This window comes from Peromyscus leucopus, chromosome 23 (genome assembly GCF_004664715.2).
Source record: "Peromyscus leucopus breed LL Stock chromosome 23, UCI_PerLeu_2.1, whole genome shotgun sequence".
NCBI lineage: Eukaryota > Metazoa > Chordata > Mammalia > Rodentia > Cricetidae > Peromyscus > Peromyscus leucopus.
This window is the reverse complement of record NC_051082.1, coordinates 30,246,844-30,260,158: the sequence shown is the minus strand read 5'-3', so window position 1 is coordinate 30,260,158 and position 13,315 is coordinate 30,246,844. Positions and strand designations below refer to the sequence as shown.

The window sequence follows — 13,315 nt, the reverse complement described above, 5'->3', positions numbered from 1 at the left end:
TACTTTCTACCTTATTCTTGAAAGTTTACAACTTGTGAACTATAAAATGACTGATTACAACAAATAACAAGAAACAAGGCAAACAGCACATGTCTTAGACATTTATGCAAATGTACATTTCACAAGAAATAAGAGGAGTCAGAACTGTTATTACCAAAGAATTACATATCTTATATGAAATATTGATAAAATATGGAAAATGGGTACTCCTAAAGATGCAGGATTTACATAAAATACAGTTTCAGATGAAAGAATATAGAGGAATTTATCAAAATTGAATAATTATGAATGACTGAGTACACGAATCATTTGGAAATCTATAGTCAAAGACAGATGTAACCATAGGTCTTACAGAAGTAGTATCATGGAAGTGACAGTTTAGGTAATTATCTGAGTAACTGATATTTGATTTGAGCCACAATTTAGAAACAAATTTTCTTCATTCTGCTCTAGTATGCAGCACATTATGTCATTATTTTGCCAAGTAATATCTTCATGTCCAAATAACATACAATTATTTAAAACGTGCCTCCCATCATAGCAAAATCATGCATATAATGTAAGCTCAATGAATCCTGGGAACATAACAAGGGCATCAAAAACACATGGATACATATGAAAAAGTTTGGGGCTATAAAGGCAAAGTTCCCCAATGTTGAGGAAGTGAAGAATACATTCATGTCCCATTCATCTATTCTTTAATATTATTTCAGAGAGACAATCAATTTTTATAGAAATAAGCTTTTTAATTTAGAGAAATATGTAGAAAATATGAGATGAGAGAATAAGGGTGGATTTCATCAATAAATGAAATCATTTTATAGAAAATCTTAATTGCTATATGATCTCTGAAAATTGGGTTTGTGCTAAACAGGCTTGAAGACTTCTGTGTAATTAAGAAAACATAAACTAAGTTATAAGTTACACATTTCCTCTTAAGGTGCTTTGTTTCGGACATGATAAAGCACATTCCTCTGTGGTCTGAACAAAATAATATAGCACTTGGGGAGAAAGATACAACCTAGGAGGCCTGCACTGGAAGCCAAGATGGAGAAGACTTCCATGGACACCATGAGTTTCCCCTTGGTGCTGTGGTAGACAGGGAGGAACGTGACCCAAACACTAAAGAACACCAGCATGCTGAAAGTGATGAACTTGGCTTCATTGAATGTGTCAGGCAAGTTCCTGGACAGGTAAGCCATAGTATAGCTCCCAAGTGCCATGGAGCAGAGGTATGCTAGGACAGAATGGAAGGCAATACTGGAGCCTTTGTTGCATATAATAAGTATGTGTCCATGTTCAGAGTAAGCATCTGAGTCAATAAAGGGAGGAGAGGTGCTCATCCAAATTCCACAGAGCACAAGTTGGATAAGGGTGCAGACAGGAATGATGAAGTTAGGAGCCCTTGATATCATTATCCACCTTATCAGTCTCCCTGGAAATGTGATCTTGAAAGCCAGAACCACAGTAATAGTTTTGGCCAAGACTGTGGAGAGAGCCACAGTAAAAAGGACTCCAAATGAGCTCTGCTGCAGGATACAGGTGGCTGTGTTGGGATGGCCAATGAAGAGCAATGGACAGAGAAAACAGAAGGTCAGAGTGATGAGCAGGATATAAGTGAGAGCCTGGTTGTTGGCCTTGACAATGGGAGTGTGGTGGTACTTCACAAAGACACCCAAAACACCAGCTGTTAATGCAAAGAAGCCCAGGGACAAGCAAGTGAGTGCCTTCCCCAAAGGGTCTTCATAGGACAGAAATGTCATTACTTTCTGGAGGCAGTGGATCTTCTCTGTGTTTGCATAATGACTTTCTGGACACCTCACACAATGATCCATATCTATTAAGGAATTAAAGTTATTGTGATTCTCTGTTCAGGTTGACCTTTTATCTCAAGCCATGAACCAGCACCATTTGTCTTGCATTTGCTCACACTTCCTGTCTTGTTCAAGACTCAAGTAAATCAGTCCTCTATAGTGAAAATTCCCAAATGCTCTCTAATCAATCATTCCAGGATAATATTGCCTATCTTCTTTGTTGCACATAAGGTGAACAAGTCTATCTATTATATTGTTATACTTAAATATATTTCAATTAAGTGATAAATGCATTTTTATTTATTCATATAGTCATGTTATTGAATTAAATTACATAACCTAACTTGATTATAGGATCACTGAAATTTCTGTCTTGTAATATTGTTCTCAGCCATCAGACTCAAATTTAGCAGTTTTCCCATGTGTTTTTTGAATGCTCTAATATGTTCATTCTCTGACAGTGCTTGTGGAATGAGAATTATTAGATTCTTGAAACCTGAAAGAACTTCCTGTGTGAACCTGTTTAATCACTTCTGGAGAGAAAAGATCTATTTGACATGAGTTCATGCCTGTATGTGTGTGTGCATACATACATGCATGTGTTTTTGTGTGTGCATGTGTGCATGTTAATGACATGGTGAAATAAAGCAGACTACTCTGTGATTGGTAAAGTTGTTCTCTGAAATCAACAATGGCTGTAGAGGATCAATAACATACATCAAGTATGAGTTTCAATGGCCTGAGCATCAATTAAAATGAGGATAAAATGAACCAACACATTTTTATTCTAACTGAAAGAAGAAGGGGACTTATCTCAAATGTTCATTCTCAGAACTTTTCTACCTTCTTAGACTTTGCAGAAGATTGTTTAGAGGTGAGAAATTCCCCATTGAGTCTGACACTTACTTGTCTCATTGGAAATCTCATTATCTGGACAAGGAGTGCAATCATAGCAGCAGACAGTCTTGCCCTCCTGGGGAGATTTTCTGAATCCTGGAACACAGTTCTCACTGCATACAGAGCAAGGAAGCTGGAAAGTAAATATAGAAGAGAAAATATTCAGGAATGTGCTCTTGTAAAACAATAAAACTGTTGTTTTTCCATATTGAATAATGAGATAGAAAGTTTTCATATCTATTATTTGCAGGTTTCAGGTTTTTTTGTTGCATTGCTTATCATTTCAATGTAGTATACCCTATGAAGTTCAATTTGTTTCAACAATGATCCAAAAGCAACAGAAATCTGAAGGATTGTGGAAATATAAATGGTAGGAAAAAATAAGACGTTAGCTTACTGAGGATATATCATAGTGGGCAACTGTAATATCATACTGATCCTATTCTGTACTTTCTCAGAGATGGAGTGAGCAACTTTGTTTCCCAATGGTGTTGCTTAATTTATATTTGTCAACTTGACAGGATTCAGAATTATCATATAAACTAATCTTTGTAACTTTCCATGTGAGATGATCTTGTTATAGCACTAGAAGTGGGAAGTTATATTCTATAATTATGCAGCAACATTTCATTGGTTGTTGGTAAGGACTGAAAGAAAAACAAAAAGGGAGTTGAAGAGCGGTGTTCACCTCTATCTACTTCCTGACTGAAGATACAACGTGAATCACTTTCTCAGGCTTTTGGCCTGAATTATTATCGAGTGCTCACCCCAAATGTGACACAAGTAAAATTTATGTTCTTAAGGTATGTTGTGATGCATAGAGAAACTGCCTCCTTTTCAGCAGCTAGACAAGTAATTAACCAATGCATATGTGCCCTCCATGCTACTGTGCATTGCCCAGTGCCTGAAATCAAAATAGCCATGCACTGATATTTCCTAATCTGGAGGCTTAATTATTGCTTTTGTCAATTGGTTTCAGTGCAGGGATTAAATTTTAATAAATAGACACTATATTTATAACTGCAAATAAGTGCCCATAGAATAAAGTATGGAAAATAAACCATTCCATTACTCAGAATAAGGCAACAGAATCTTCCTCATATGACATTGTTTTTCTACATTGAGATGGGCACTGAGTAAAAAAACAAGAATCATTACATCCACAAACAAATGTTTATTGACATAGAAATGAAAACAATGAGATAAGATCCAGCCCACCTCTGTAAATACTATAGCCCATTGTATCATATGGTCAGACAAAAACAGTTCCTGCCCTTCTGGAGCTTTTGGAGAAAAGGTTCCAACTTTCATCTTTTTTCTGAGGCTCTCTGGAAAATTCCAGATGTTGATAATATCATATTTTGCATCTAATTTCCTTTGTGAATCCAAAACTACAATGTTTCCAGCACCAGTTTTGAAATGTATATTCTTAAGAAAAGGATGAAGCTAGAAGAGATGCATAATCTGATGATTAAGTAATTCCCAGAAAATTTCAATGGAACTTGATGAAGCAATGAGCCCAATGCTTGATGAAGCATTGTCCAAAATCTCTATCATAAATAACAAGCTAAAATAAGCTATCAACATTTTAATGGATGAAGACAAAAAAATCAATATATCATGTTTCTCTACTGCCAGTTAGTTTCAAAGAAAGATTTGACACACACAAAAAAAACACACACAGAGAAAATAACAATCAAGCAAATAAACAGAAAGATTTAATTAATGCATATTGATTCAAGAAAATGTCCACAGTTTTAAGTGCTAGACACATCCAAATATTTAAATAATCTACTCAAATTTTCTGTTTGAAAATAGATATTTTATGTCCGAAGTGTATTAAAATGATCAATTTGGTAACAATGTTATCTTCATAATGTAAAGTATAAAGATCTAATAGCATTTGAAAATTTAGAATTTAGTTCTCCTATTTCTATTATGGAATATACTTAGGGACGTTGCTCATATTATCATGAGAAGATTCTGAGGTTAATTGTAACACAAAGTAGATATGACATACACACATTTTAACCTTGTTATTGCCACTCAGTCAACATGAACACACGTTTTTCCAATGACACCTATATGATAAATTACATACAGTCTCTCAGGTGCATTTTGGCAAAATCTGCCATAGTGTACAAGCATGTTCTTAGTGCTTTTGTTAAACCTCAAAATGTCACAGTGCTTTTGATAAAATATACAGAAAGAGAAATTACCTCCCAAGGGAAGGTATATACCTCCACATTTCCATGGGAGTTAATTTGTACTTGTTTGAGTGTCATCTCATGGACACTGTGAGCCACAGCATATACAGAATTATATAAATTGTAACTCTCTTCAGTCATATCCATTTCCCAAACATTTTTTGGCAACATATCCAAAGAAGCATTGGGTAGACAGTTACCCAAAATTTTACAATCTGGTCCAGAAAAAGAGCAGTTGAAGTATGTGTTCCAGAACTGAGCAAGAAAATAGTCCTCTGGGTATTTGGAAGGATTGTATGTCTGGATAAACTTCCTAAAATCAGAAACCTCAGTGTGGTGATGTGCAAAAATGAGACTCCCGTGAAATGCATCAAATATGAAAGATTTAGTAAGAGTAGTTTCATCCCATTGTGACTTCAAGACCCAGACTTTCCTGTTCAAAACATGTGTTGCTATAATCATAATTGCACCATGTAATGATTCATGGTCACCATAAATGATAACCACATTTGCAGATGATTTCAGTATCTGCATGTGAGTTTTTATGGAAGGTTCATAGTAGGAGATAATTGGGATGTCTGGAATCATTTCTACAAAAGCTAAACACACTCTGTACCTGTCCATCTCTCTTCTCAAGTCTGATAGACTCTCAGCCCCTGTGTGGTCATCCATGAGAACCAGTCCCACCCAGGTCCAGCTGAAATGAACCATCAAAATGACAATGCCATGTGAAAGAGATATGTCCTTGGGTGCTGTCTGATAGAGAGAAGAGAACTGGCTTCTGTCATTCAGGATAGTGTCAAATGGCCCAAAAGTAAGCTGAAGGAAATTTCAGATAGAAAACATGAGTGAAGACATTGACATAGAACACAATCTTAAAACTAAGGTGGCACGTTGGATTGGTATAATCTAACTTATGCACACGGTATGATAAACTCTGTCTTGTTTCCTTAGGCAATTATAGACAGTTTCTCACAAGACACAGAATTTTCTAAACACTCACTACAGGCTCCAACCTATTCCTCTTCTCTGTCTCAAGAAAACTAAATGGGCTACATTACCAAATGCCTGATTTATTTTCTTTGAGAGATGAATGACACAACCTCACTTCCTTACATTTGAAAACATCTGAAATGTTTGCAGTTAATGCCCATTTCTTATTCCCTCACAGCCCAGTCCCTCACCTGTGGATACTTGTAGAGATTCAGCAGTCTCCCAATAAGTGCAGATGTTACCCATGATGCTCCTGTCAGTAAAGCAGCAATCTTCTTCTCACTTCTACATTCATAATTAGGACGCACAGTTTCAAATCCTGTGAGACAAGCAAAAGCTCCCCCAAGAACTGTCATTTGATTGCTAGGGACATTATAGAGATGAAATCCTAGAGATGTGTTGGGTAAAATGTGAGGGTTTCTGTTGATCTCCTCAATGGCAAATATGAAGGCCAAAGAAAGCTGGTAGCTCCTCATCTTGAACCTACAGAGAGGGATTATCATTCTTTATTAATGAGACTCATATCATACTGTCTACCAGTATGATGCAATGGCTCTCATACCTTCTATGTTATATATCTATAGACAATAATTTTTGTTGTCATGGTAATAGTTATAATGTAAATGCCAGGGTATATAGTAAGTGGTGATTTAATTACCTAAAAGCCTCAGATGGACCTAAAGTTTCGGGACAGAATAGTTAACTCGAACTGATACTACCCGTGAATCTTCTGGTAAGTAGAAACACATACAAATGCCCCTAATTCTTTGATGCTTTAACAGCGAATGGCAACTTCCATCCTTTAAGGCTCCCCTAATGTGTACTGTAAAACCCCAGGGACCCCACAACACATTCACACTGTCTGTACATAGAGGGAGAGGCTGCAGCATTTCAGTTGTTTTAATTAATATCAATGATGCTTATGGGTATGCCTGAGTGTTTTGCATGCATCAACCCCAAAGCAACATTTGGATATGAACCTGGAGGGGGTTGAGGGTCCCCCAACCAAGCACATATCAGTGAACAACCTTTTATTTCTACCAGTGCCATCTCCTTTTCCTTTCTTAGAACCATACAATGAAGAACAGAGTAACTGAGTGGGGTTCTTATGGTTTAATAGCCTACAGACATGAATCAGACCCTTTGGGGTTTTTTCTCAGAATTTTGTACTTTCCCTCATCTGCCAGCCTCTTTTTTTATCCCTTCACTAGAAAAGTGGATTACACTAGAACCTTGAATACCCTGGTGGCAGATTTTGGACATTCAGAAAATATCAGACCTCTAAGGTGTTTATTTTGTTTTGGTTTAGTTTTGTTTTGCTTTAACATGAGCAGGCTTTAACTGATACATTTATTGGCTTCTAAAGAGACATAATTGAAATACACAGATACCCACAGACACTCAAAAGATTGGTATTGCCAATGAGAGACAAGCTTCAGCCAGAAAAGATCTACTATATTAGGCTCAACAGGGTCTCACTGCTAATTCTGACTGGTAAGTCCAAGCCAATTTTCCTCTAAGGACAAAATGATTTTTGCCCTTCATGCTGCTTTGTTCTCTGAGTGTTTGCTTTTGTTTCTGCCCAGACTAACAACATGTTTATTAAAGATTGCTATGTTAAGTTTTCCTTTTAAAATGGAAGGGATAAAAATTTAAACTCAACATGTTTCAGTCAGAAAATCTTAGTTTATTAGAATTTGTCTTTTGTGTTATGTATGTAGAGATTACTCATATGGAATGATTGTCTGTTTCATATCATGTATTTAATAACAAAATGATTATAAGTAAATGCTTCCGTAAACTAAAACTGAGGAATTTGACCTCATTCAAGTTGTTCATAGTAATACAAAAATTACAAATTAATATTAAATTTAAATACTTATTTAATGAGTATGACCACATAGGTAAAATAAATAAAAATGACTATGTTACTGAACAGCTCTTTGAAACAATTAACCTGAGGTTTTACATATAAACTTAATGTCTACTTTTAAGTCAAAGACATGGAGAATCATACAATTCAGGTCAAAATGATGATATTTCCTGATTCTTATATCAACTTTATTTCTACAATACAGTTCATATTTCTTAGGGTTATCAATTTTGTTGAAGATATTATTGTTCCTAACAAGGATATGTTACTCATATTGCAATGTTATCATGTCTTCATATACAAACACATTATATCTGTGCTTTTAAATGTGATATATATGTACAGTTTATGAATGCATATGCAGTAATAATTATTTTAATGATTATATAGATATTTTTCACCAGGAAACCTGATTTAAAAAACAAATGAACAAATATGTGTTTGAAGATCGAACACAGTGATTTTATCTTATTAAGTAAAACACAACAAACTACTACTTTCAATTCTGTTAGACCAAAATGAGCACACCAACACATCTTAAATGTTAATTTACCTTTAAAAAATGAGATAACTTGATGGTATATTTAAAACCTGGGACAGGGAGATCTATCTATATAATAATAAAATATGTTAATACATAGTGAGTAGAAAATTATCAGTGTGTGTATCTGGTTCACCCACATTCTCATCAGAAAGACCATCCTCATTTTCTGTAAATAAGTATTATGAATTCATGGATTCTGTATGGTGAACTTTGATGAGAATGAAACTTGGTGCCAATGAAAATTTAAAGAGAAGGGATAGGCATTACTTGAGACCTCGCCATTGAAAGAATATTCTCACAATATATAGCAAATTTATTTGTTAAACCCCCTATATCTCATGGGGTTTTCATTTGGAAATGAATCACAGCAAAAGGAAATATGATTGTATGTCAATTTGGCAAGGGGTGGAGTTATAATGGCTTTTCTTTTTTTTTTTTTTTTTTTTGGTTTTTCGAGACAGGGTTTCTCTGCGTAGCTTTGCGCCTTTCCTGGAGCTCACTTGGTAGCCCAGGCTGGCCTCGAACTCACAGAGATCCGCCTGGCTCTGCCTCCCGAGTGCTGGGATTAAAGGTGTCCGCCACCACCGCCCGGCTATAATGGCTTTTCTTGTTTACCAACTTGACTAAATATAATCTGTCTTAGAAGTCAGAAAGCACCCTTTTAATCCAGATATTATAGATATTTCCTTAATCGAGACCTTGAGGCAGGGAGACATACTTTTAATGCAGATCTAATTCTGATAGACACCTGTACAATAAAAAGGGAGAAGGAAGCATTTGCTCTTTGTCTGCTTGCTATCACCCCACTAACAAGTCCATTCTTTTACTTGAAATAGAACCTACTTCTGATGGATTCTAGAATACATATCAAGATATGTGGCTTTGATATCCTTAACTGTGAGATTTATATTGATCCTCTACATCAGGTACTCACAGAAGTTTATGAATACATGCAAACATGTGTAAAGTAAAAGGTAAAAAAAATTGATTGAACAATAATTCACAAATCATAACTATAAGGCAATTCTGTTAAAATAAACTTTAATGTGTAGAATAATAATGTTACTGATAATATATGTAAATAGAAAAATACAATATTTGTAGAATTTGAAAGCTGTTTTCTGAAACTTATTTATGCTACATCATATAATACACAGATTCAACACAAGTACACACAAACACAAAAACCCATGCATTTGAAAAGCTAGAAAAGAAAATAGAATTTTCTCACCATAAAGAAATAGCTAATATTTTGAAAAATGTGTACCTAGTTATGTAAACATGTTGAAATAAATGTAAATGTATACTGAAAAAATAAATTTTAAAGGTGATTAAAAATTACAAAACAATAGAGCTACAACAAAAAACAAAAAAAAGAGATAAGAACCACATTCACAGTGAAAGAAAATCTCCAAGACAGGATGAAGACTTTTCTGGAAATGAGGTCAGAAGTAGAATAAATGTTCCATATGTCATTTTATTTCTATTTTAAATCTTTGATGGGTCTCCAAAATGATTTCCATAACATCTCTGTACATTTTCATGCCTACCTGCAGAAAATAATGATTTGTCTTTGCCAACAGACTTTCAAAAATTTATGGTTCGATTTCTTGATGATAACCACTATATTGTTGTAAGATGGTACTTACATCTAGATAGTTATGATTTCCTGTAAAAACCAAAGAAACAACCAACTATTTCTTTTAACAAAGGAGGCAAAATAAGTGATTTAGGAAACAGAGCCTATACAACAGATACAGCTGACAGTCTGGGTATCAACATTCAGGGCAGTGACATTGAACCATTATCCTCCACCTTTTATAGAAATCAATTCAAAATGGACCACAGTCCTTAGCATTAAAAATAAAACACCAAAATTTATAGGCCAAACACCTAATAATTGTCAAGGTATTGGTGTAGGCAAGAACTTACACAAGATAGCACTAATGTCACACAAATTAGCCTCAGCTAACAGAAGACAGACCTGAACAAAATGAAGATTCAACTATGAAAATAATGAATGAAATACTCTTTACAGCAAAAAAAAAACCCTATCGTGAGAGCACCATATATGGGATAAATCATTCGTTTTTTGTACTTTAGATGGTAGACTAATACAAAAGCATTCGATAATCTGAAGAAATTGTAGATCAAGGCAATAAAACTTCAACTCATCAAATAGGGTAATCGCATGAACAGATCTTGTACAAAAGAAAAGCACATACAACCAGCAGCTACTTTAAAAAGTTTTCAGTATCACGGATCATCAGATAAATGCAAATGTAAAAAATAATTTATGTGATGATTGCTTTTAGTATTTTGAGTAGAGTGACAATGTTTCAAGATAAAAGACACATCATTAGAAAGATAGGGATAACAGAAATGGCCAGTATGGATTTCTCAATGTTTCCTGAGTCACATTGTTTCCATTGAAATCTAAAGGAAATAGAACATGTTAGAAATTCAGTTAAAAGTAGAATATACAATACTGGAAAAATAAATGGATGTTTAAATCATTGATATATCAGGAAAAATCAAATCACATGGAGTTCACATTGCTAATGAATGTAAATGGGAGGGTAATTGATGAACTTATGTTTGTAGTTAGAGCATGGGTATACATGAGAAAAATAAATAATCAAGAAATGGATGAAAAGATTTTGATCAATCTTGAAATGTATAATTTTTCACAAAAATGAAATGTAAAAATATATTTGAAATGAATATATTATTGTGAGAAGTTTTAGAATAATTACAAAGCAAATGTTACATCCTTTAAGATGAAACATGTTTATTAGGAATAAAGGACCTAATTGGAAACATTATGAACTCCAATTATTATGGAATATATTCAGGCGGATCTCTGTGAGTTCGAGGCCAGCCTGGGCTACCAAGTGAGTTCCAGGAAAGGCTCAAAGCTACACAGAGAAACCCTGTCTCGAAAAACCAAAAAAAAAAAGAAAGAAAGAAAGAAACATGTTTATTAGGAATAAAGGACCTTATTGGAAACATTATGAACTCCAATTATCATGGAATATATTCTCCTGAAACAGAAAATTTTCTGTAAGGCAAAGGACAGTGTCAAAAGGACAAAATAGCTGCCTACAGAGTGGGAAAAGATCTTCAAAAACTCCATATCTGATAGAGGGCTGATATCCAAATTATAATTAAAAACTCAGAAAACTAAATATCAAAAAACTCAATTATTCAATTAAAAATGGGTTACAATCTAAATAGAAAATTCTCAACAGATGAATCTCAAATGGTCGGGAATCACTTAAAGAAATGTGCAACATTCTTAGCCATTAGGGAAATGCATATCAAAACAACACTAGTATTCTTTCTTAAATTTTTCAGAATGGCTAAGATCAAAAACTTAACTGACAGCTCAAACTGTTGAGGATGTGGAGCAAGGGGAATTGCTCCATTGCTCTTTGGAGTGCAAACTTGTACAACCATTTTGACAGTTTCTCAAAAATTGGAGCTAGATCTACCCCAATCTTGGCTATAACACTCCTGGAAATACACCCAAAGATCCTACACCATATGACAAGGACATTTGGTTAATGATGTTCCCAGAAGCTTAATTCATAGTAGCTATGAACTGGAAACAACCTAGATGTCCTTAAACTTAACAATAAATTAAGAAAATGAGGTACATTACCACAATGGAGTTATTTGGCTGTTAAAAACAGAAACATCATGAAATTTGCTGACAGATAGGTGGAACTATAAAAGATCATCCTGAGTGTGGTAACCTGGACACAGTAAAACAAACTGGGTTTGTGTTCACCTATAAGTATATATTAGTCATAAAGGATAATGATGCTATAAGCCACAGACACAGAGAAGCTAAGTAACAAGGAGGTCTCAAGGGGGAGGGTGAGAAATATGCATTTGTTTCATGTTCTGGATATAACAAATACATTCACAATTATAGTGTTAAAATTGCATTTGACTTGTCATGTCAATTCTACATTGAAGTAAATGTGACAAAAAATGATGCTCACACATGAGTAGAGAAATTGTCTGTTTGTAATCACTTAGAGGGGATATAATTGTCCATTCACAAAACAACTTTAAGAAGTACGTTACCAGGAAACTAGGTGTCCTGCTCCTATTCATAACCAGAACTAATATGAAAGAATATATGTTTCCTTGAAATACATATTTAAAAGTATATAAAATAGGAAAAATCTACATATGTGTATGTCTATATATGTATATACATATATACCAACTATGTGGATATATATATATATATATATATATATATATATCCTATTTACTTATTATTTCTAAAATTAGAACCACATGAAAGTAAAATAAATTTAGAGAATAATACACAAAATTTACTGTAATGAGTCATATTTCTGGCCACACATTCTATGCTCTTTTTCTTATTATTATCAGAAAGAACATGCACATGTGCATCTATCAAAATATGAGGAAAATCAAGAAAGAGGATAAAACAAAATAAAATACTTTCTTCATGTAGTCACATAAATACACTCCTATAAATGGATATCAGTCACCATATTTGCTTTATCTGTTTCAGAATAAGTTGTCAATACATACTAATATCTACCAACTTTTCCCCTCTGATTATATCTCCTATGCTACATTCGCTGTGCTGAAGTCTTAGCACTTCATCTAGCTTTCAATAAAAACACAATCATATCACAAGGACCTAAATTCACCATCACTCCTAATTGTCTATATTCTGATTCAGACTATCTACATTAACTTTGCTTCTGCATTTTCATTTTATAGCATTGTGTTAAAAATTAGTATTAAGCCATCATCCTTCATTTCAGATCCCATTAATCTTACAGCCACAGAAAAGTATGCACAGAATTAAATGGATCATACTTTCTTCACAAAGCATTATGTATAGGCATTTCCCTTCAGTAGAGTCCAAGAATTTCTCTTATCTTGTCTGTCACTGTCCTCTAATCTTTTCAAAACTAACTTAGATACTACCCAA

The 13,315-nt window shown here is 34.2% G+C and overlaps 1 protein-coding gene across 1 annotated transcript; it reads right to left on the bottom strand.

The window, feature by feature from the left end:
• Positions 1-935: 935 nt before the first annotated feature.
• On the bottom strand, positions 936-6,414 carry LOC114687943 (vomeronasal type-2 receptor 116-like). The gene is made up of 5 exons (XM_028862566.2): positions 6,103-6,414; positions 4,931-5,737; positions 3,930-4,157; positions 2,721-2,844; positions 936-1,837 (listed from the first exon to the last, which is right to left on the bottom strand). Exons 1-5 carry the CDS (start codon positions 6,412-6,414, stop codon positions 936-938), a joined length of 2,373 nt encoding a protein of 790 aa, XP_028718399.2.
• Positions 6,415-13,315: the final 6,901 nt, after the last annotated feature.